The sequence below is a fragment of the Acanthochromis polyacanthus genome, chromosome 1 (assembly GCF_021347895.1).
Source record: "Acanthochromis polyacanthus isolate Apoly-LR-REF ecotype Palm Island chromosome 1, KAUST_Apoly_ChrSc, whole genome shotgun sequence".
Classification (NCBI taxonomy): Eukaryota; Metazoa; Chordata; class Actinopteri; family Pomacentridae; genus Acanthochromis; species Acanthochromis polyacanthus.
This window is the reverse complement of record NC_067113.1, coordinates 12224275-12245669: the sequence shown is the minus strand read 5'-3', so window position 1 is coordinate 12245669 and position 21395 is coordinate 12224275. Positions and strand designations below refer to the sequence as shown.

General features: G+C 39.3%; 1 protein-coding gene and 1 long non-coding RNA gene across 2 annotated transcripts in view; one reads left to right on the top strand and one right to left on the bottom strand.

Moving 5' to 3' along the window:
* si:dkey-288a3.2 (protein phosphatase 1 regulatory subunit 37) overlaps window positions 1-10978 on the bottom strand; it is a 93502-nt gene extending 82524 nt beyond the window's left edge. Inside the window, exons 1-2 of the mRNA XM_051941663.1 lie at window positions 10747-10978; window positions 7208-7308 (exon numbers count right to left, since the gene is read on the bottom strand). Of these exons, the coding sequence (XP_051797623.1) occupies window positions 7208-7308; window positions 10747-10906 (261 nt within the window). The 5' untranslated portion in view covers window positions 10907-10978. The remainder of the gene's footprint in view (window positions 1-7207; window positions 7309-10746) is intronic.
* Window positions 10979-17222: 6244 nt separating this feature from the next.
* Window positions 17223-18694, top strand: LOC127531784 (uncharacterized). Its single transcript, XR_007938875.1, has 3 exons — window positions 17223-17449; window positions 18178-18286; window positions 18446-18694. It is a non-coding gene; the product is annotated as an uncharacterized LOC127531784 (long non-coding RNA).
* Window positions 18695-21395: the final 2701 nt, after the last annotated feature.

Sequence of the window (21395 nt, the reverse complement as noted above, 5' to 3'; positions counted from 1 at the left end):
TTCTATTCTATTCTATTCTATTCTATTCTATTCTATACTGGGATAGAAACATTCATACTGGGATAGAAACAGCATCTCGGAGAAGAAGAACCACTAAATAGTCACAGAGGGTTAGCGTTGGGTTACAGTTAGAGGAGGTAATCCCGTACATCCCAGAATCTGTACGGTCAGCAGATCATTCCAGGTGTAGGAGGTGACAGATGTAGAGATCAGACTGATGCTTTTAAATGTGGTCGTTGTGTTTCCAGCCTCTCCCAGTGATTCCAGGCTGGAATATTCTCCTCTTGACTGAAGCTTCCTATCACCTGAGCGGCTAATCGACCATGCTAATTCAATCCAGCTAATAGAGCATTCCCTCTAACTGCTGCTCCCATTCCATTATCCCAGAGCCTGTAAACACACTCTTCTACACAGACGAGGTTTTATCCTGATTCTGTTCTCACGCTGTTTCCCAAACGGCTCTAAAGCAGAACGGAGTAGAAGCAGAGCGCTGTGGAGTCGGTGTGTTTTAAATAAAGTGTGTGTGTGAATGAGACTGGAGTGTTTTCAGTGAGTCCTGTGGTGATCTTTATCCAGACCAGACCTCCTCTCTTCCCTCTCCATGATTCCACGGCTGCTGTTCAGCTCTAAGAGGCCATTAATGAGAGCAGCAACATATGTCCTGATAACCCGGCATCACTCCTCCTCGCTCTCATTCAGCATGCACACCCGCTAACAGCCACCGAGGAAATAGTGGGGCACTTACTGAGTGACATTTACCTCCACTACTCCACACACAGGGGCGGGTGGGGGGCAATAACAATCAGCATGCATTTAATTTAAAACGGAAAAAATCTTCCCTTTAAAATCACACAGGCAGCAGAGGTAGAGCTGTGTGTGTGTGTGTGTGTGTGTGTGTGTGTGTGTGGTGCTACAACAGACTTCTGCAACATTAATGCTAATCAGAAGAGCTGAGGAAGCAGCGGTGGTCGAAAAAACACATTTTCTCTTTTTATTTCTGGAGGGATTCTCTCCTCCCCCCGTCCTCTCTCTCTCCTCTCTCTCTCCTCTCTCTCTCCTCTCTCTCTCCTCTCTCCTCCCCCCGTCCTCTCTCTCTCCTCTCTCTCTCCTCTCTCTCTCCTCTCTCTCTCCTCTCTCTCTCCTCTCTCCTCCCCCCGTCCTCTCTCTCTCCTCTCTCCTCCCCCTGTCCTCCCTCTCTCCTCTCTCCTCTCTCTCCCCCATCCTTCCAGGGATTTATTCGGGTAAAACACCATTTGTGGGGATAGAATCTGACCCTGAATTTCAGCGAGGCCCATTGCGGAGTCATTTTTTCCTTACTGTGGGATAAATAATGAAAGTTAAGTTGTGGTAATTGATTTCTCTTCAGTCCACTCAACTGAATAATCTGCAAGGGAAACAAGCGCTAAGCTGTTCATTAGAAGATCTGCCAACATGCAACTAATTCCAAGCTTACTCTCCAAACATCATGGAAAGAATACAAACTCACAGTTAAAACGGGCTTAATCTGGAATCCTTTTGTGTTTGGAGAGTGGAAAATACTTCACTTAAAGCCTCGAAATTATTAGGAAGAATCCAGTTTTCTTCCACTGAAAACAGAAAGACATGAATCAGTGATAAACTTTGTATCAGAGATGCAGAAATATTGAGTCAGTTTGGGTCAAACCGGTCCAGACTCTGGAGGGATTTTATTTTAGTACATAAAAATAACTGATTCCAGAACTAATAGAACTTTGCTTTGCCACGATCTAAATAATGGATTAAATCATTTAGAACCTAATAGTGTGATAGAGCTCACAGTAGTGTATTATTCACTTCAGGAATATCAGATGTTTTACTGCAGTAGTTTGGTATCAGTGGGAATGTGAAAAAGGTTGGTAATAGATTTTATGTTTGAGGAACAGCTCACTGGGAAGGTCTTCAGACAGGATATCAGAATTAGAATGTGATTCCTGGATCAGTAAAGTGAATTACAGCGTCATACCTGTGATACTCAGTGAAAACTGTTCATTAAAGATGATCTCATGATTCCTGGAAGGAGCTCACGTAAATGTGACATAAAAAACTAGAAAAGCCCTCAGGGAGTGAGTCCTCCTCCAAGGCTGCTCATTTCCATATGGCAGAAATGCAGCATTTTATTATAATTATAATTATTATTATTATTATTGATGATCAGAAATCACGGCACCATAGAATGTGTCCATTTAATATAGATGTACCCACAAACTAAATGACCTCTGTACGGATACTGAGTCACGTGACCTAGATACGTGTACATGACTCTTATAAAGGTCTGTTGATCAGTTCATCACTTTTTACAAGCCTTTGTTTTCTTGACATGAGGAAGACGCTGCCGAAAAGTCCAAAAATTCATGTAAAGATGGAAGAAAAGTCAGAAACACCCCCACAGTTTAATCAGTTGTTCTTTGTATCATTTCTGATGGATAAGTCCTGATAAGTCCTCAGAGGTGGATTTGTAGTAGGATCACAATCAGCTGATGTAGTGTTCACTTGTTGTCATGGTTACAGTGACGCCGGGCCACTATCTGGCAATGACACAGAAATCTTGAACCAATCCGTGGATCCAGACTATAAGCTGCATCACTGTCAAAATCTAATCACTTGGTCCTTGTGTCATTTCTGACCTTCAATGGAAATTTCATCCAAATCTGTTGGTCTGTTTTAGAGTAATGTTTCTGACAGACAGACGGACGGACGGACGGACGGACGGACGGACGGACGGACGGACGGACGGACAGACAGACAGACAGACGCTGATCGTACATCCTACATGTGGGTCTTTGTCCAAACAGAGAACAGACTGTAAAGTTCTGCTGCTGGTCTCTCAGTCTCTGAACGGTTTAAAGGCATGTAAATGGAACACAAACCCTCTGAGACCTACAGGTCAGATAGTCGAGCCCAGAGCTCAGACCAGACATGATGGAGCAGCGTTCAGCTGAACACAGAAGGAACAAACTACAAAAAGTTCATCTTCTCAGATCCAGGGTAAACCTTTCCTCATGGATGAGCTCTTTTAAATCTCTGATATTTCATCTTTTATCTGCACTGTTTGTTCTCTTCACAGTTTAAATGCTAATTATTATTTTATTCTGCATTCATATTTTCTAGTTTTTAGTTTTTATTGTATTCATTATCAGTTTAATTTTCTCTTAAACTGTGTTTTTTAATTCTTGGAATGTTTTTGTTTCTATATGAAGCTCATCTCCTGTCTATGAAATGTTTTATACAAATAAAATGCTTTGCTTTGTCTAAGCAAAGTCCTTTAAACCATAAAAATGTGAAAAGAAAAGAGAGATTTGAGTTAGTTTTTTTGAATATCACGTGACCTGACTGCATCTAGAACATACATGTTGTGTTTATAGGGTGTGTTTCTGGTTGTCTGTGTAGTTAATGTGAGGGATTTTAATGTGTAGAGATGTTTCTGTTTTAGCGTTTATTTAACTTAAGCACCAAACTAACGTCAGATCAGCCATTAAACCTGAATCTTCCAGCAGCAGCAGCTCCTGATGTGTTCAGTTCTCTAAATCTCTGCAGCTCTTTCTTCATGTAGTGAAGGACTTCATCATCCCGGTTACCTTTCTGATCACAGAGATCAGAGAGTTTAGGCCTTCATCCTGTGATTGTTTACCTCCTATGAAGACGTCAGCAGCAGCAACACGGTTTTTTCCACTTATAACATTTCAAAGCAGTGCAAAGGGCCCCCAGGGGGCAATAAAAAAGCTTTAAATAGTCTTCAGCGCTGGTCCTCAGGGGAATCGCCCCTCGCCTTAAAAGACCTAATTTAATAAATTTCCTCTTTAGGCGTTCATCTTTTCGATTTGCATCGTCTTATTATGGATTCATTCACATGCAGCCTTTTGGTCTAAATATTGCCCCTCTTAGCTAATGCTTAACCATACATATTTTACTCTTTCAGGAGGCCCACCTACATTCGTTTCTGATGCAGCCGAGTTCATTAGCACCTCGGAGATAATACGGCGGCTGTATGCTTAATGTAAGCACTGCTAAGTCTCTAATTTTCCACAAATAATTCCCCTTGATCTCCAGTGAAATTTATGCGGGGGTTTTAACACGGCTGGTCCAAGAGAAGTAAGTGTGTACATAAAATGAATTATAAATGGCAGAATGTGTGTTTCCAATGTGGCTGAGGAGAATGTAGTTTATTTTATTGGAGGGAGAGAGTGTTCAGCGCCAGAGAAGAGGATGTTTTAATGCTGCTCCAAATGTGACTGATCTACAAACATTTGGAGAAATACTACGACACATCCTGACAGCCATACAGAGTTATAGTTCTTCGTATTTCATTTATTTAGTTTTAACAGAGTGAGCAATAATGACAATCGGAGGGTTTTTTTTCTTTTCTAGAGGTTCAGGATCATTTTAGAGCAGCTGCATGTAAAGCAGATAAAAAACTGGAAGCAGATTCATTTGAAAACTGAAGCAAGGACAGTATGAGTGAATGGAAATTTTTTTAACTGTCCCACAGCCATGTTTATGTAAATATTTGCTGAATTATTGGCCTTTTTCACATAATTAGTCCAGAAACATTTGATCCTATTAGAAGCTTTTTCGGGCGTTTATCCATGAAAACCGGCTGTAATATTATTCTATGGACACAGGGAGTCCAGCCTGGGCTGCAGAAGCTGGAATTTACCAGGAAATAAAACGTATTTGTGGAAAATGAACAAGGACAAAACAATCTAAAATGAGAATTAGAAGGAAAAAGAAATCCATAATCAGTATTCATTCACGCTGTTAGAATTAATAACTGTCTATCCATTAATATTAATAATATACAGTGGGGGTGGAAAGTTTGGGCACCCCAGGTAAAAATTTTTATTAATGTGCACAACATATTAACTCTGCAGGGTGCCCAAACTTTTGCAGATTCCATTATTGTATTTTCTGTTATTTTGAAAGTGTAAATGATGGAAATAAAATCTAACTTTTTTTTGACATATAAGAATGTCTCATCTGTAATTTGATGCCTTTTGGAGATCTTTCCATCTTTCCTTGGCTTCTTTATGCACATTAATACAAATTTTTATCTGGGGTGAACAAACTTTCCATCCCCACTGTATATAATAATATAATATTAATATTACCTGAACAAACTGCTGAACACGTCTCCACATGGTAGTTTACAGAATAATTCACATTTGTACAGTTATCCTGCTCTGAGCCTCTGGTTTGGAGGGAAGATGCTGTTCGCGCTCGGCCACAATAAGCCCGATGGAACCAAATCATTCAGATTATTCAGAGGACTTCAGAAAACATGGAGTCAGAGTGGACATCCATACACATATTCACAACATCAGCATGAATGTGTGTGTTTGTAATAGAAGCTTCAGTCAACTCTGACCTGCAGCTGGTTATAGTGTTGGCATCGATCTGTTCTGTTGTATCATGCAATGAACAGCTGTTGCATATGTTTTAGGAGCAGAGATGCTGATAGAGCAACAATAAAAGTCTTTTAAAGCAATATTTCACTTTATTTCTGTTCAGACATTTATTATTATTTCTATTTCAGGTTAATCTTCTTTTGAAAGATTCATGTGAAGACTTCAAGTTCAGTAGAATCAAAACTAGCGGAGGTTACAGATGGAAATATTAACGGAGTGTTGTTCTTTACAATTACAGCTGTGTTTTTACAGATCCAGACATCAGATGTGTTGTTCCAGTTATGATAACTCTTTACTCACAGAGCTAGTTGTTGAGCTTTGAAAAGGGAGCACACTCCCTGAATCATAGTCCTGATTCTGCCACGTTTTACTCCTGAAAGCGGGAATAGAACAATTAGGTGTTTCCATACTAAGCTGGAAAGGTTGATTATCTGGAGAAGATCAAGTGATCAGAAGAGCTCCTGAGATGTAGTCCATTTGTTTGGTCAGTACTGCTTAAAACAGACATATTTGTAAATATGAAACTTGTCTTGGGCTGCACAGTGGTCTAGTGGTTAGTACTTTCGCCTTGCAGCAAGAAGATCCCCGGTTCAAATCCCTTCCTGGGCCTGGGATCTTTCTGCATGGAGTTTGCACGTTCTCCTTGTGCATGCATGGGTTTTCTCTGGGTACTCCGGCTTCCTCCCAAAGTCCAAAAATATGCTGAGGTTAACTGATTACTCTAAATTGTCCGTAGGTGTGAATGTGAGTGTGATTGTTTGTCTGTATATGTAGCCCTGTGACAGAAGGAGTTTTCTTTTCACTGAAGCACAGGTGTTTAATAAACATGCTTAGTGCATATATGTTCCTTTCTTTCTTGAATCTGTCTGCTCATGCAAAATGAAATGCAATTAATATAGATTAAAAATGAACTATTTTTTATCAAAATTAATCTACAGCAACCCTGTGATTAATCTGATTAAACTTTTAATCGTTTGACAGCACTAATTTTTATATATTAATGTTAGCATTAATCTGGAATAAAATAGTCTCACAGCACCAATGACATAGCCTAGCCGTGCTAGACAACCCACGGCAATGAATTTAGTTCTCTGCCAGGGTGGGTCTAGTTACCCTCAGTAAGCCTCGAGGCTGGATTCTCCTAAAACTGGCAGGACCAATCACCATGAAGTGTAGAGTCAGAAGGCGGGCGTAACTAAGTGACGACAGAGGCGCGACGATTCTGACAGAAACAACCGGAAACAACTAGCCTAGCCGCGCTAGACAACCCACGGCAACGAATTTAATTCTCTGCCAGGGTCGACAACAAAAACGACAACGTTGAGCTCCATTAGCACCAACTCTGAATAATCTTTCTGTTAACATGTCTGTAATATACTTGAGCTTCACCCATTGACTGTATAAATAAGGCTTCACCGGACTACCCCATCCTCTGATTTCCAGCGCTCTAAGAACTACGTCAGCCTTTTCGTTGCACTGATTGGTTGTATACCTACCCAATTGCTGCAGAGTGATTTGATAGACAACCTTTTAGCCCGCCTCCCTCCCTGTTGAGCATTCCTAGACCCTTGTGTCTTCAGACCTGGGTCTAGCGTGGCTAGGCTACCAATGATAGGGAAGACGCTGTAATCTGAGCAAGCCTCCACTTCTCAGCGTAACAGAAAGATAGTGAACATCACCAGTGGAAGCCAGAAAACACAGCAGCACTCACAGAAAGTCAGATTCAAAAAACAGATGCAGCAAAAATCCGTCCTCATGCAGTGAGTGACGCTGATCTGACACTGTACCTGAAGCTGCTGCAGGACGAGCTCTCTGGGTTGGACCTGGTGTCTGCTGCAGCTCTGCAGGTAGGCCTCCATCACCTCCGCCAAGGTGAGACAGCTGTAAGCTGCAACAGAAGAAGACACTCATTCACTGTTTAATGTCTCTGCATCCCAGAGAGCCGCCAGCAACCATTCAGAAACACTTAGAGGCTGAGAAACGCCATACGGTAAACTGTGTGTGTGTGTGTGTGTGTGTGTGTGTGTGTGTGTGTGTGTGTGTGTGTGTGTGTGTGTGTGTGTGGGCGGGTAATTATAGGGGTTTTGGGGACCCACAACCATAGGAAAACCAAAAGAAATGTAATTTGTGGGGACCTCATTTGGGTCCCCATGAGGGGAAACAGTGTTTTCTTGGCCATGTTGTTGTTACTGAAAAAATTAAAAGTGCAAAAATGTTTCTTTAGGGTTAGCCATTGTTTTGGTGAAGGTGAAGGTTAGGGTTAGGGTAAGGGTTAGGGTTTAAATATGAATGGGAGTAAATGGTAGGTCCCCACAAGGATAGGAATACACAGTGTGCCTGTGTGTGTGTGTGTGTGTGTGTGTGTGTGTGTGTGTGTGCGTGTGCGTGTGCTTGTGCGTGTGTACTTGTTTCTGCTATACCGGTGGGGACTTTGACCTGACTATTTGCTATAAAGGTGGGGACTTGTCTTACGGTGGGGACCTAAAATGAGGTCCCCACGGGTGGCAACACCGTTTTCTTGGCCATATTGTTGTTAATAAAAAATGTAAAAGTGCAAAAACGTTTGTTTAGGGTTAGGCATTGATTTGGTGATGGTTAAGGTTAGGGTTAGGGTAAGGGTTAGGAGTTAGATATGAATGGGAGTCAATGGTAAGTCCCCACTGGTATAGAAAAACAAACATGTGTGCGTGTGTGTGTGTGTGTGTGTGTGTGTGTGTGTGTGTGTGTGTTCTTGTACTTACTACATGGTGAGTACCATTTTCTGCATTTAACTATCAAAGTGAGGACATTTTTACAAAGTGAGGACATTTTGGCCGGTCCTCACTTTGAAACAGCCATGTTTGAGGGTGAAGACTTGTTTTTAGAGAACAGGTATGAATTGAGGTTTGGTTAGGGTTAGGGTAAGGATTAAGTTTAGGCAATCAGTTGTGATGGTTAAGGTTAGGGTAAGGCTCTAGGAAATGCATTACGCCTATGGATGTCCTCACTAAGATAGAAGTACAAACATGTGTGTGTGTGTGTGTGTGTGTGTGTGTGTGTGTGTGTGTGTGTGTGTGTGTGTGTGTGTGTGTGTGTGTGTGTGTGTGTGTGTGTGTGTGTGTGTGAGAATGTCTGCCTGAACGATCAGTCAACCAATCAGACATCTAAGTTTGTCAGCCTCAGCATTATGGGATTGAGCCTCCAGATGTGACTGCTGAGCTCCTGGTGACTGAAACAAACAAACGTTCTGATCCCTGAGAAGAAGCTGGATGACTTTTTAAACATTTTAGGTTGAAGTTATTGATGATGAAGCAGAGAGAAGTCCTGGATAGGCATCTAAAGTCAGATCACTAAATCTAAGAGTTCCTTTTTGAAGTTAATGAACTTAAGTTAAAATCAGATCAGAGAAGATTTAATGCAAGAATAACATTTAAAGGTGCAATTTGTGGTCTGATGACAAAAATAATCCATCCATCATCTATACACCGTTTAATCATCATTAGAGGGCTGGAGTCTATCCTAGCTGACGGAGGATGATGGTTCACCTGGACAGGTAACAGTCTATCACAGGTTCACCTGGACAGGTACAGTCTATCACAGGTTCATCTGGACAGGTACAGTCTATCACAGGTTCATCTGGACAGGTAACAGTCTATCACAGGTTCACCTGGACAGGTAACAGTCTATCACAGGTTCACCTGGACAGGTAACAGTCTATCACAGGTTCACCTGGACAGGTACAGTCTATCACAGGTTCACCTGGACAGGTAACATTCTATCACAGGTTCACCTGGACAGGTAACAGTCTATCACAGGTTCACCTGGACAGGTAACAGTCTATCACAGGTTCATCTGGACAGGTACAGTCTATCACAGGTTCACCTGGACAGGTAACAGTCTATCACAGGTTCATCTGGACAGGTAACAGTCTATCAAAGGTTCACCTGGACAGGTAACATTCTATCACAGGTTCACCTGGACAGGTAACAGTCTATCACAGGGCTACACATAGAGACAAACAATCACACTCACATTCACACCTACAGACAGTTTAGAATCACCAATTAACCTCAGCATGTTGTTCCATATGAGATGTTCCCTCTAAAACAGAACTCTGATGTAAGTCTTCTTTAGGCGGGTCTCCATTTTATCCATCTTGTATCGTAGTTATGTTAACAAAGCTGGATTTTAAAGACTTAAATTGTGTTTTTGCTCTGGTTTGAGGAAAGGAATGGCTTCAGAGTATTCATTAGACCTGAAGAAGCAGCAGAATCCTGGTGAGAAACACTGAATGCAGTCCATGGAGTATGAGTGTTAAATGTACACCATGTGTGTGTGAAGAACCACTGTGGTGTTGAATATACTTCTGTATTCAGTCACTCAAAAGCAGAGGTAAGTTGATGGCTAATTGTTTTTTACTGAATGCTTTTTGCATCATAGAGGGAAATCTGACCTCATACTGAGCTGATTCTTAAACCAAGACACAGTGATACACACAGGTTGGTTTAGTTCAGACTAACACTGGAAAATTTTCATGACATCAGCTCTGCATAGGATGGACTGAAGGTTGGTGATGACAGGGAAGATGTTCTCTACCATTCATGACAGTTTAAAGCATGTAAATAAGAATGTGAATATCAAAGATGTGAGCTTAAATTTGCTGTCAAAGAATGTCTAATTAGTACTGTAAAAGAAACACAAACAGTAAAATCACCTCTTAAATAGAAGCAGTGAGTCGACTCAGAATTCCAGGAGAGATGAAGAAGGTGAAGGAAACGTCAGTCTGGAAGGGTAACACAACTAATGCTCTGGGATGCCACAGTGACAGACATTATCTACAAATGGAGAGACTTGGAATAATAGTTCACCTTCCCAGGAGTGGCTGACCTTCTCCTGCCAGAGGACGACTCATCCAGGAAGTCACAGAAGATTAAATGAAGGAGGCTGATTTTCAGCCATCAGTGTAATACATGAAAGCTTTAGGTATTAGTTAACCGCTCTGCTCCAGTAAATCCATCATCAGAGGTTGTGAACAGCCCCTGCTGGGGTGACATTTAGACAATCCTAGTTTAGGAACTAAGCAGGTTCTTTTATGTGTTATGCAATCTGTAAACTAATATTATATTGGTAAGATATCCGTCTGAAACTAGAGGACATCTTGTGGACAGAACACAGTGAGTGCTAGCAGTTAGCAGGGTTTCAGAGCTTTAAGGAAAATATAGTTGATCTGAGTCCAGATGTTTCCAAATGTTTTGTTAAATCAAGGATCAGAGTGAAAAACTCAGTCATTAACTTGAACATAGACGACCAAAGCTCACCAAAAGGCCGTATGGTATCATCATCTTACCCTTCCTGTCAGCGGTTCTGGACTCAGCAAAGCCTGATACGATCTGCTCATCCGGGGGGAAAGAAACATGCTTCTCTCCTTTACTTTTCTTTGTCTGGTTTCTTTTGGGTTTCTCTGTACCATCATCAGTCTCCTCATTGTTGTCGCTGCAGTGAGTCATCGCTTCCTGGAGGACTCCACCGTGGAGCTTTCAGCTGGAATCTGACGTTAAAAGATTGGTTTAGCTCAAGCAGGAAACACTTTAGACGTCAGCATCCCATCTCCTCCATGGAGCCGTGCCAGCAGTTCCTGAAGGACTCCTGCTTAAAGAGGGAGGAAACAGGAGTTCCAGAAGACCTCCTGAATGTGAAGTGCTGCTCGTTTCACTGCTTGGAAAGACAAGACACAAAAAAAACACAATATCTTATTCATGAGCTGTGACACCCAATATGTTGGTATCAAATGGCACGTCCAGAACAGGTGAGGCTCTACGTTCCTCTTCACATCCAAGGTTTGCAGGCAAGGAGACGGTCAGATATGCTTCTGGAAAGTAATTCTGTGACTCTGGTTCCAGCAGCAAACAGCATGAGCGACAAGATTATTCACTAGATGGAACAAAAGTATTCAGATTTCCTCTGGAGCTGGAGACTGAAGCAGAGCTTTAAGAGGAGTATATCTGACCCATCATGTGACTTAAAGTGACAACAGCTGATTATTAATGTTGTTGTGTGTCCTATGGATGCATTTGCTGACATATAACCCATAATAACGGTGTACGGGGCTAACAGGAGAGCTGTAGAGTTTTCAGCTGCTCCTCCAGGTAAACAGCAAACTAATTAATGCTTCTTTAACAGAGGTTTTATTGTTATCCCATATGTAAAGCACTTTATTTAGCAGTGTCACACATTGCTGTTTTCCATTTAAATTTTTTTTTTACTTTAATGGAGACATGCAAATTGTTAAAAATGTCTTTTGGCTGTCAGTCACCGTTTTAGCCTCGTACACTTTTAGTCGTGAGCTGACATTTCCAGTTGGCAGAGGCTAGTAATAACAAGAACGTGTTTATTACTGGGAAAAAAGAACAGTTTGTGGTTGTCATTGGCCAAGTAAAATAAGGAATGCATTAATAACAGAAAGGGTTTTCAGTAACTTCTGAGAGGTGGAGAAATGAGCAGGTTACAGTTAAAATCTAGTTCTATTGTTAGCATATTTAAAAACAGGATTGTTGGAAGAGGGCTTGCACTGGTAATCCTGTTTACCAGAAGCCCAGTTTAGTGCCAGAGGGCTGTGGGGATGGTGTTAGCTGTTTCTCTGGTAATTCCACTATTTTGTTAGTTTTTTGTGTCAACTGATGGCCAAAGAGAATAATCTGATGCTATAATCACATTTATCGAAATCTGTAGAATCATGAAGGAAACGTCAACAGATGTCAGAAACACATAATCTGTTCTAACGGGACTCTGATCAAATATATGTGAAATGCACGCTAAGCCTAATCATATGTGTGACATTCTACCTTGTTCATCTCACTTTTACAGTAAATAAAGTGATGATCAACATTAAAAATAATGGGAACACCCAAACCTCACCAACAGCACAGTAGAGCCGATTTTAGAGCTCTGAAGTCAAAATCAAAGTTAAAGTCAAAATCAGTACATTATTCCTGAGGGAATCAAAGTCCTGAAGCAAGTGGGACAAATTAAACCAACTGAATAACATTTCAACCTAAAGTTGTTGCTTCCTGCACTGAGAGCATACAAGTTGAAATAGTCGGATTATGCAGCAGCAGGTGTCTGCTGTTTTTACTCAGGCTGGAATATCCAGTTTGTTTGTTTTGTTTTTATCCTGGAACAACCTGCAGAACAACTCATTTTTATTATGTATGTATAGATTCAAGATTCAAGACCTTTATTTATCACAAACACAATTATACATAGTATAATGCACAGTGAAATGCATTACGCACCTGTTCCAGACCAAAAGAATAAAAACACACAAGAAATATGTGTGTGTGTGTATATATATATATATATATATATATATATACACACATATATATATACATACAGTGGAGGAAATAAGTATTTGATCCCCCGTTGATTTTGAAAGTTTTCAGACTAAGAAATAAATGAACAGTCTCTGATTTTTATGGACACTTTATTTTAACAGTGATAGAAAGAATATCAAAAAAATGAGAAAATTACATGAAATGAAAAATAAAAATTAATTTGCATTTCATTGAGGGAAATAAGTATTTGACCCCCCAGCAAAACACGATTTAATACTTGGTGGCAAAACTCTTGTTGGCAAGCACAGCAGTCAGACGTTTCTTGTAGTTGCTTACTAGGTTGGCATACACATCAGGAGAAATTTTGGCCCATTCCTCTCTGCAGATCATCTTCAAATCCTGGAGGTTTTGAGGCTGGTGTTTGGAAACTCGAAGCTTCAGCTCTCTCCATAGATTTTCCACAGGATTAAGGTCAGGAGACTGGCTAGGCCATTCCATGACCTTGATGTGCTTCTTATGGAGCCACTCCTTTGTTTCCTTGGCTGTATGTTTTTCGGTCGTTGTCGTGCTGGAAGACCCATCTACGGCCCATTTTCAGTGTCCTGGTGGAGACAAGGAGGTTGTCACTAAATATTTTGCGATACATGGCCCCATTCATCTTTCTGTCGATGCAGTGAAATCGACTGGTCCGCTTAGAAGAGAAACACCCTCAAAACAAAATGTTTCCAGCGCCATGCTTGACGGTGGGGATGGTGTTCTTGTTGTCATATTCAGCATTTCTCTTCCTCCAAACACGTCAAGTTGAGTTGAGGCCAAAGAGCTCGATTTTGGTCTAATCTGACCACAGCACCTTCTCCCAGTCTCTCTCAGAGTCATGAATATGTTCACTGGCAAACTTGAGGTGGGCCTGGACGTGAGCCTTCTTGAGCAGAGGGACTTTGCATGCACTGCAGGATTTTAAACCATTGCGTCGCTGTGTATTACCAATGGTTTTCTTGGTGACTGTGGTCCCAGCTGCCTTGAGATCATTAACCAGCTCCTCCCGTGTAGTTCTAGGCTGATCTCTTACCTTTCTCATGATCAGTGAGACCCCACGAGGTGACATCTTGCATGGAGCTCCCAGCCTAGGTTGATTGACAGTCATGTTGTACTTCTTCCACTTCTGAATAATTGCACCAGCAGTTGTCACTTTCTCATTCAGTTTCTTACTTATGGTTTTGTAGCCCCATTCCAGCCTTGTGTAGGTCAACAGTTTTGTCCCTGACATCTTTAGACAGCTCTTTGGTCTTGCCCAGTGGTGGCTGGTGAAAAATATTGTAGGTGGGGCTGTGCCATATCAAGTCAATTTCAGTAACCATCCTGATACAACTCACCAGAAATGGCAGGATATCAGTGCTCTGTGAAATAATAATTATTTAATGCCAATATTAATAACTTGAGGCATTTTTGCACAACAAATACTTATTTCTCTCAATGAAATGCAAATTATTTTTATTTTTCATTTCATGTAATTTTCGCATTTTTTTGATATTCTTTCTATCACTGTTAAAATAAAACTGCTGTGGCGAAGAAAAGGGAGACACAAGCTAGTTGCTAGTGAGTCAACTTTATTCACTCGAGCCACACTCCGAATGCCGGGAAAACAATGTCAGCAAAAACAATGGGGTCTCAGGCACGCCCCCAAACCACTACGTCCAATGGGTGAGAGAACCTCTATAACCTGTACACTACACTGCCATAAAAATCAGAGACTGTTCATTTATTTTTTAGTATGAAAACTTTCAAAATCAGCGGGGGATCAAATACTTATTTCCTCCACTGTATGTATATGTATATATATATCATGGTAGAGACTGCGATTTGGTAGAATTGGAGTTTCTACCAGTAGAGATTGCGATCGCAGTCTCTACCAGTAGAAACTCCAATTCTACCAGTAGAGATTTGTCAGGGCTAAGGTTAGACTTTTAAGGTTAGGGTCAGGGGTCAGGGCAGGGGTTAGATTAAAAGGTCAGGGTCAGTTAAGGTTAGGGTCAGGGGTCAGGGCAGGGGTCAGATTTAAAGGTCAGGGTTAGTTAAGATTAGGATCAGGGGTCAGGGCGGGGGTCAGATTTAAAGTTCCATCTCCACTGGTAGAGATTACAATCGCAATCTCTACTGGTAGAGACTCCAATCGCAATCTCTACTGGTAGAAACCCCAATTCTACCAAATCGCAGTCTCTACTCTGACATATATATATATATATATATATATATATATATATATATATATATATATAGATATAGATATAGATAGATATAGATATAGATATAGATATAGATATATACACACTGCTCAAAAAATTAAAGGAACACTTTTTAATCTAAGTATTGCATCAAGTTAGTCAAACATGTGGAATACTGATCTGGTCAAGTAAGTAACAGATGAGGTTTTTAGTCAGTTTCAGCTGCTTTGGTGTTCATGAAATTAACAACAGATGCACTAGAGGGGTAACAATGAGACAACCCCCAAAACAAGAATGAGTTTACAGGTGAAGGCCACTGACATTTTTTTCCTTCCTAATGTTTTCTGACTGTTTTTCACTAGTTTTGCATTTGGCTAGGGTCAGAGTTACTTCTGGTAGCATGAGGCGATACCTGGACCCTACAGAGGTTGCACAGACAGTCCAACTCCTCCAGGATGGTACATCAGTGTATGCCATTGCCAGAAGGTTTGCTGTGTCTCCCACCACAGTCTCAACAGCATGGAGGAGATTCCAGGAGACAGGCGGTTAATCTAAGAGAGCTGGACAGGACCGCAGAAGGTCCTCAACCCATCAGCAGGACAGGTATCTGCTCCTTTGTGCAAGGAGGAACAGGATGAGCACTGAAAAAGCTCTACAAAATGACCTCCAGCAGACCACTGGTGTGAATGTCTCTGACCAAACAATCAGAAAGAGATGTAATGAGAGTGGCCTGAGGGCCCACCATCCTCTAGTTGGCCCTGTGCTCCCTGATCAGCACCGTGGAGCTCGGTTGACATTTGCCATAGAACACAGGAATTGGCAGGCCCATCACTGGTGCCCTGTGCTTTTCACGGATGAGAGTAGGTTCACCACAGACATAATAAAGAGTAGACGCCGCTCAGGGTGCTGCACAGCGAGAAATACGTCTCGTCAGCCCCAATAGGCAGTAGCGATCGATGCGGCGTCTACTCTTTATTATGTCTATGAGGTTCACCCTGAGCGCATGTGACAGGCATGAAAGGGTCTGGAGAAGCCGCGGAGAACGTTATGCTGCCTGTAACATTTTTCAGCATGACCAGTTTGGTGGTGGGTCAGTGATGGTCTGGGGAGGCATATCCATGGAGGGACACACAGACCTCTACAGGCTGGACAATGGCACTCTGACTGGCATTAGGTATCAGGATGAAATCCTTGGACCCATTGTCAGACCCTACATTGGGACAGTGGTCCTGGATTCCTTCTGGTACACGACAATGCCCGGCCTTATGTGGTAAGAGAACTCATGCAGTTCCTGGAGGATGAAGGAATTGATACCATTAGCTGGCCCCCATGCTTGCCTGACCTGAATCCAATAGAACACCTTTGGAACATTATGTGTTGTTCCATCCGACACCATCAGGTTGCTCCTCAGACTGTCCAGGAGCTCAGTGATGCCATGGTCCAGTTCTGGGTGAAGATACCCCAGGACACCATCCGTCGTCTCATTCAAAACTTGTTCCGACATCGTCAGGCTGCATACAAGGACATGGAGGCCATACAAACGACTGAATACCATTTTGAGTTGCTGCCAAGGAATTTCAGCAAGATGGATAATAATTTAATTATTTAATGATAATTTTCATTTCCATCAAACAATGGGGCATCTTTTCATTCCTAACACATTATCCAGTCCATATCAATGCTAATATCCAGTTTGTTTTTCCCCACATTGAAATAATGATGTGTTTTCAAAGTGTTTCTTTAATTTTTTTGAGCAGTGTAAATATATATATATATATATATATATATATATATATATATATATGGCATGCCGTTTAGGAAATTATATATATAATGAAAGTCGATATATATATAATGAAACTTGATATATATATAATGAAACTTGATATATATATAATGAAAGTCGATATATATATAATGAAACTTGATATATATATATAATGAAACTTGATATATATATAATGAAAGTCGATATATATATAATGAAACTTGATATATATATAATGAAACTTGATATATATATATATATATATATATATATATATCAACTTTCATTATATATATATCAACTTTCATTATATATATATCAACTTTCATTATATATATATATATATATCTCGACTTTCATTATATATATATATCGACTTTCACTATATATATATCAACTTTCATTATATATATATCAAGTTTCATTATATATATATATCAACTTTCATTATATATATATCAAGTTTCATTATATATATATCGACTTTCATTATATATATATCGACTTTCATTATATATATATCAACTTTCATTATATATATATCAAATCTTTTTTTCCTACCGAGCCCCGGAAGGGACATGTCCGTATGGCGAAGCGACAACGAAGGACACTCACCCGGACGAGAATTTTATTGAGTTTTATTTTAAAATCGGCCTGAAACACACAGACATTCAAGCAGTGCGATGCGCTAAGAGTCTGCCATGCAGACCAGCGATCCTGATAATGGTAAGTTTTATTTCTCCAACATCCTGCTGTTATCCTACTATGAATACGCTAGCTACAACAGTCCCACACCAGTATTATGAACGTTCCGCCAGCTAACGCGGTCCGGACACCGGATCAGTGATTAGAGGTTGGCGTTCAACTATTGTTTGCCAGCCAGTTAGCCGCTGGTAAGCTAACAAGCTATGAAACAACTCCTTATAAAACCGGAGGAAAGCAGCAGCAATATTTCAGTCCAAGACCTGTATTCAGAACCTCCCACGCTGTTACACAATGACCCATTAATCATATTACTGAACTATATGGTTATCATTGAAATTTCCCTTGAAGAACCAGTGAACTCTTTGCGAACACATTTTAATTTATGTGTTGATTATGTTTCGTATCAGTAATACAAGTCTAAAAAACTGATTGAAATGATCAAGTTAACACAATGAAGTAAAGAGTACTGGTAATCTGCAGCTATTTTCATAATTTCAAGGTGAAATTCTGATGTGTGATTTTCTAGCTTTGCAGATGTGGAAATCCAATGCACTGATTTCTTATACACAGATGCTTTTGGTGTTTTTTGTTGTAAAATAAAACAAGGCATTTATCACTGTTGGAAATTATTACAGGTATTATTTGTAACACTTTCTAACATTGTATGGACAAAGCAATAAATCAGTTAATGGATAAAATCATTTGTATTACAGATGCTATCAACAGCATGTCTTGTTCATTTTATTTAGTTGTCGGCCTTGGATGATGAGGTCCAGTTACCAGGAGCACTAGTCTGCAGCTTACTGGTTCCGTCTTGCAGCTCCTCCACGCTGTCCTCCTCTCTACAGACCAAATCAAGTAAGATCTGTTTAGACTATGCAGACATCAACATGATCAGTATGTTATCTTTTGACCCATCCTAAAATCACAAAATAGAACATTTACTTTAAGTTAACTGTGTTTATGAAAATAGAAAATAATTACTGACAACTAGTACTTTTTGGTGCTTTTATGCAGGAAAAGGGAACCAGGAAGCTGCTGTGGATCCTCTGCAGTATCTGGAGAGGTCAGAGGAACGGTTCTTGGAACAGATCGGAAGACACCAAGACGTGACCTCTGCCATGCTCCAGAACATCCAGAAGATGAATGAAAACCTTGGTTGCACTGATGGGACGCATGGTGTCGGTGCTGGAGCAACTGTCCCAGAATTAAACTGCATTGTTGACTATTGGCTTTTCTAGAAAATAAATCTTTTTTAGTACTTCACCTGTTTTGTATTTTACTCATGCACTTTGGATGAATGAACAGAAATTTGTGATGAGAGATGCAAATTTTGTCTATAATCTACAGAGACTTTATTCAGTGTTCAGTGCACACTTTTGTTACACACATTTTGACAGATAAGCAGTTGTGCTTTTCAAGCAGATTTTAGTCAGAAACATCAGTAGCATATATTGTTGTTTTTTTACTGTTACACCAATCTAGGTAGATAAACTGCACTACTGCAGCAGACATATTATTGAAATGTGCTTCTATTATGTGTCTACATACACTGCTCACAAATAGTTATTCAACTTTTGGGTGAAATTGATGGAAAATATAAAAAGTGCATGCTGTAGTGATATATCATAAAAGTAGGGTATTTAACTAGAAACATGCAATAGTGATTTCCTCATCTCAAAAAAATTATTGAATCAAAAGCTAACAACAGTGGAGGGTATGTCACAATAAAAATGTCTCAGTTTGGACAGAACAGCAGCCTTCAGCTGAAATCCAGTACAATTGTGTCCCACCAGTGGCGTGATCATGGATGTGTCCAGGCAGCAGCTGACCTCTGCCTCGTAATTAGCCTTAAGACCAGCTATAAAGATAAACATAGATATTATCATTATCATCAACATATGGTGCATGTGTTTAACCTTTAAGCTATGTAGGGATGCAAATGTAGTCGAAGCTAAGTAGCTAAGCTAATGCTAACACGTTCAGTGTTCAGAATCAAAACATCTCTAAAAATTACCTGTTTTCTCAAACGTAGTCGCCATTCCCTGTGACAACCATGAAGACAGATAGATAATCACAGAAGAGCTCATCTGAAGAGCAAATGTCCAATAAGGTTCCTGTTTTTGTTTGCCATGTCCTTCCAGGGCTCAGTAGGAAAAAGTCTGAATATATGGAATGAAACTTTGAATAGATGGAATGAAAATCTGAACATTCTATATTCCGACTTTCATTATATATATATCAAGTTTCATTATATATATATCAAGTTTCATTATATATATATCAAGTTTCATTATATATATATCAAGTTTCATTATATATATATCGACTTTCATTATATATATATATCAACTTTCATTATATATATATCAACTTTCATTATATATATATATATCAACTTTCATTATATATATATCAATTTTCATTATATATATATCAAGTTTCATTATATATATATCGACTTTCATTATATATATATATATATATCAACTTTCATTATATATATATATCAACTTTCATTATATATATATCAACTTTCATTATATATATATATATCAACTTTCATTATATATATATCAATTTTCATTATATATATATCAACTTTCATTATATATATATATCGACTTTCATTATATATATATATATATATATATATCAACTTTCATTATATATATATCAACTTTCATTATATATATATATATATATATATCAAGTTTCATTATATATATATCAAGTTTCATTATATATATATCAAATTTCATTATATATATATATATCAAGTTTCATTATATATATATCAATTTTCATTATATATATATCAAGTTTCATTATATATATATCGAGTTTCATTATATATATATCAAGTTTCATTATATATATATAATTTCCTAAACGGCATGCCATAAATATATATATATATATATATATATATATATATATATATATATGCGTACTTTCATTCATTGAATTTCCTAGAGGAAATTCCCCCAAGGTACAATACAATAAACAATAAATAAACAAAAGTTATTGGAATATGTACAATTACATATGGGTTAGCAGTTAATAGGAAAGAACAAATAATACAAAGTGCAAAATGTTAAGTCTCTAAAAGTATTTGTGTGAAGTGTGTCATTGTGTAAAGTATCTAGAAAAAAGTCAAATTAAATAAGATAACAAAAGTACAGAATGTAAATAACAAGAAACGGATTAACAGAAAATGAAGTGAAAGTAAACAGCAATAGATAGTTTTCATATGACGTCACACTCTCGGGTCCGCCATATTGTGTGTTGTGGTCAGGAGTCAGCGAGCAAGATAAGTAGTTTGAAGTGGCCTGGGGGAACAAGTGGTTGATTGAGCAAGGTAAATATAGTTTGCAGTGTGACTGGGGACAAGAATGGTTCACGCCTGTTGTGTCCACGGCTGCCACAACAGGGCAGAAGGTCCAGTTAAACGAAGCCGAGGGCGAACAGACAGGGAAACTCAGCCGGCTGAGGCACCACACTTGGCAATTAGTATCTGTTTTTTAACCCGTATTATTAAGAAATTGTCATTTTCACTTTTACTTTGTATTCTATCATTTATTCGTCTTCAATAAATACACTTTATTGTGATAAAATAAACTTTTAGTGCATGAATTGCTTTGAAAACACAATTGAAATCTCGCAAACAGCGATTTGATTTGATTTGATTATTTTATTGAAAAAAAAACATTTCGGGAGTTTTAATGTAGGCCGAATGAAAGATAACAAATATATAACTTAGACAATTGTGGAAATTAGGTGTTTCAACCATTATTATTTGCTTAGACCTAAAGATCTTTTCAAAATAGCTGCTTCTCAAAGCAAGGATTCGCACTGCCCCAACAGGACACCATACTGGGAGGTTAGCTCACATTAGTGTGATCCTAGCCTGACTCCACTGTTTATTCCAGTTAATTTAATTTAGATAGACCAATGATACTCTAAT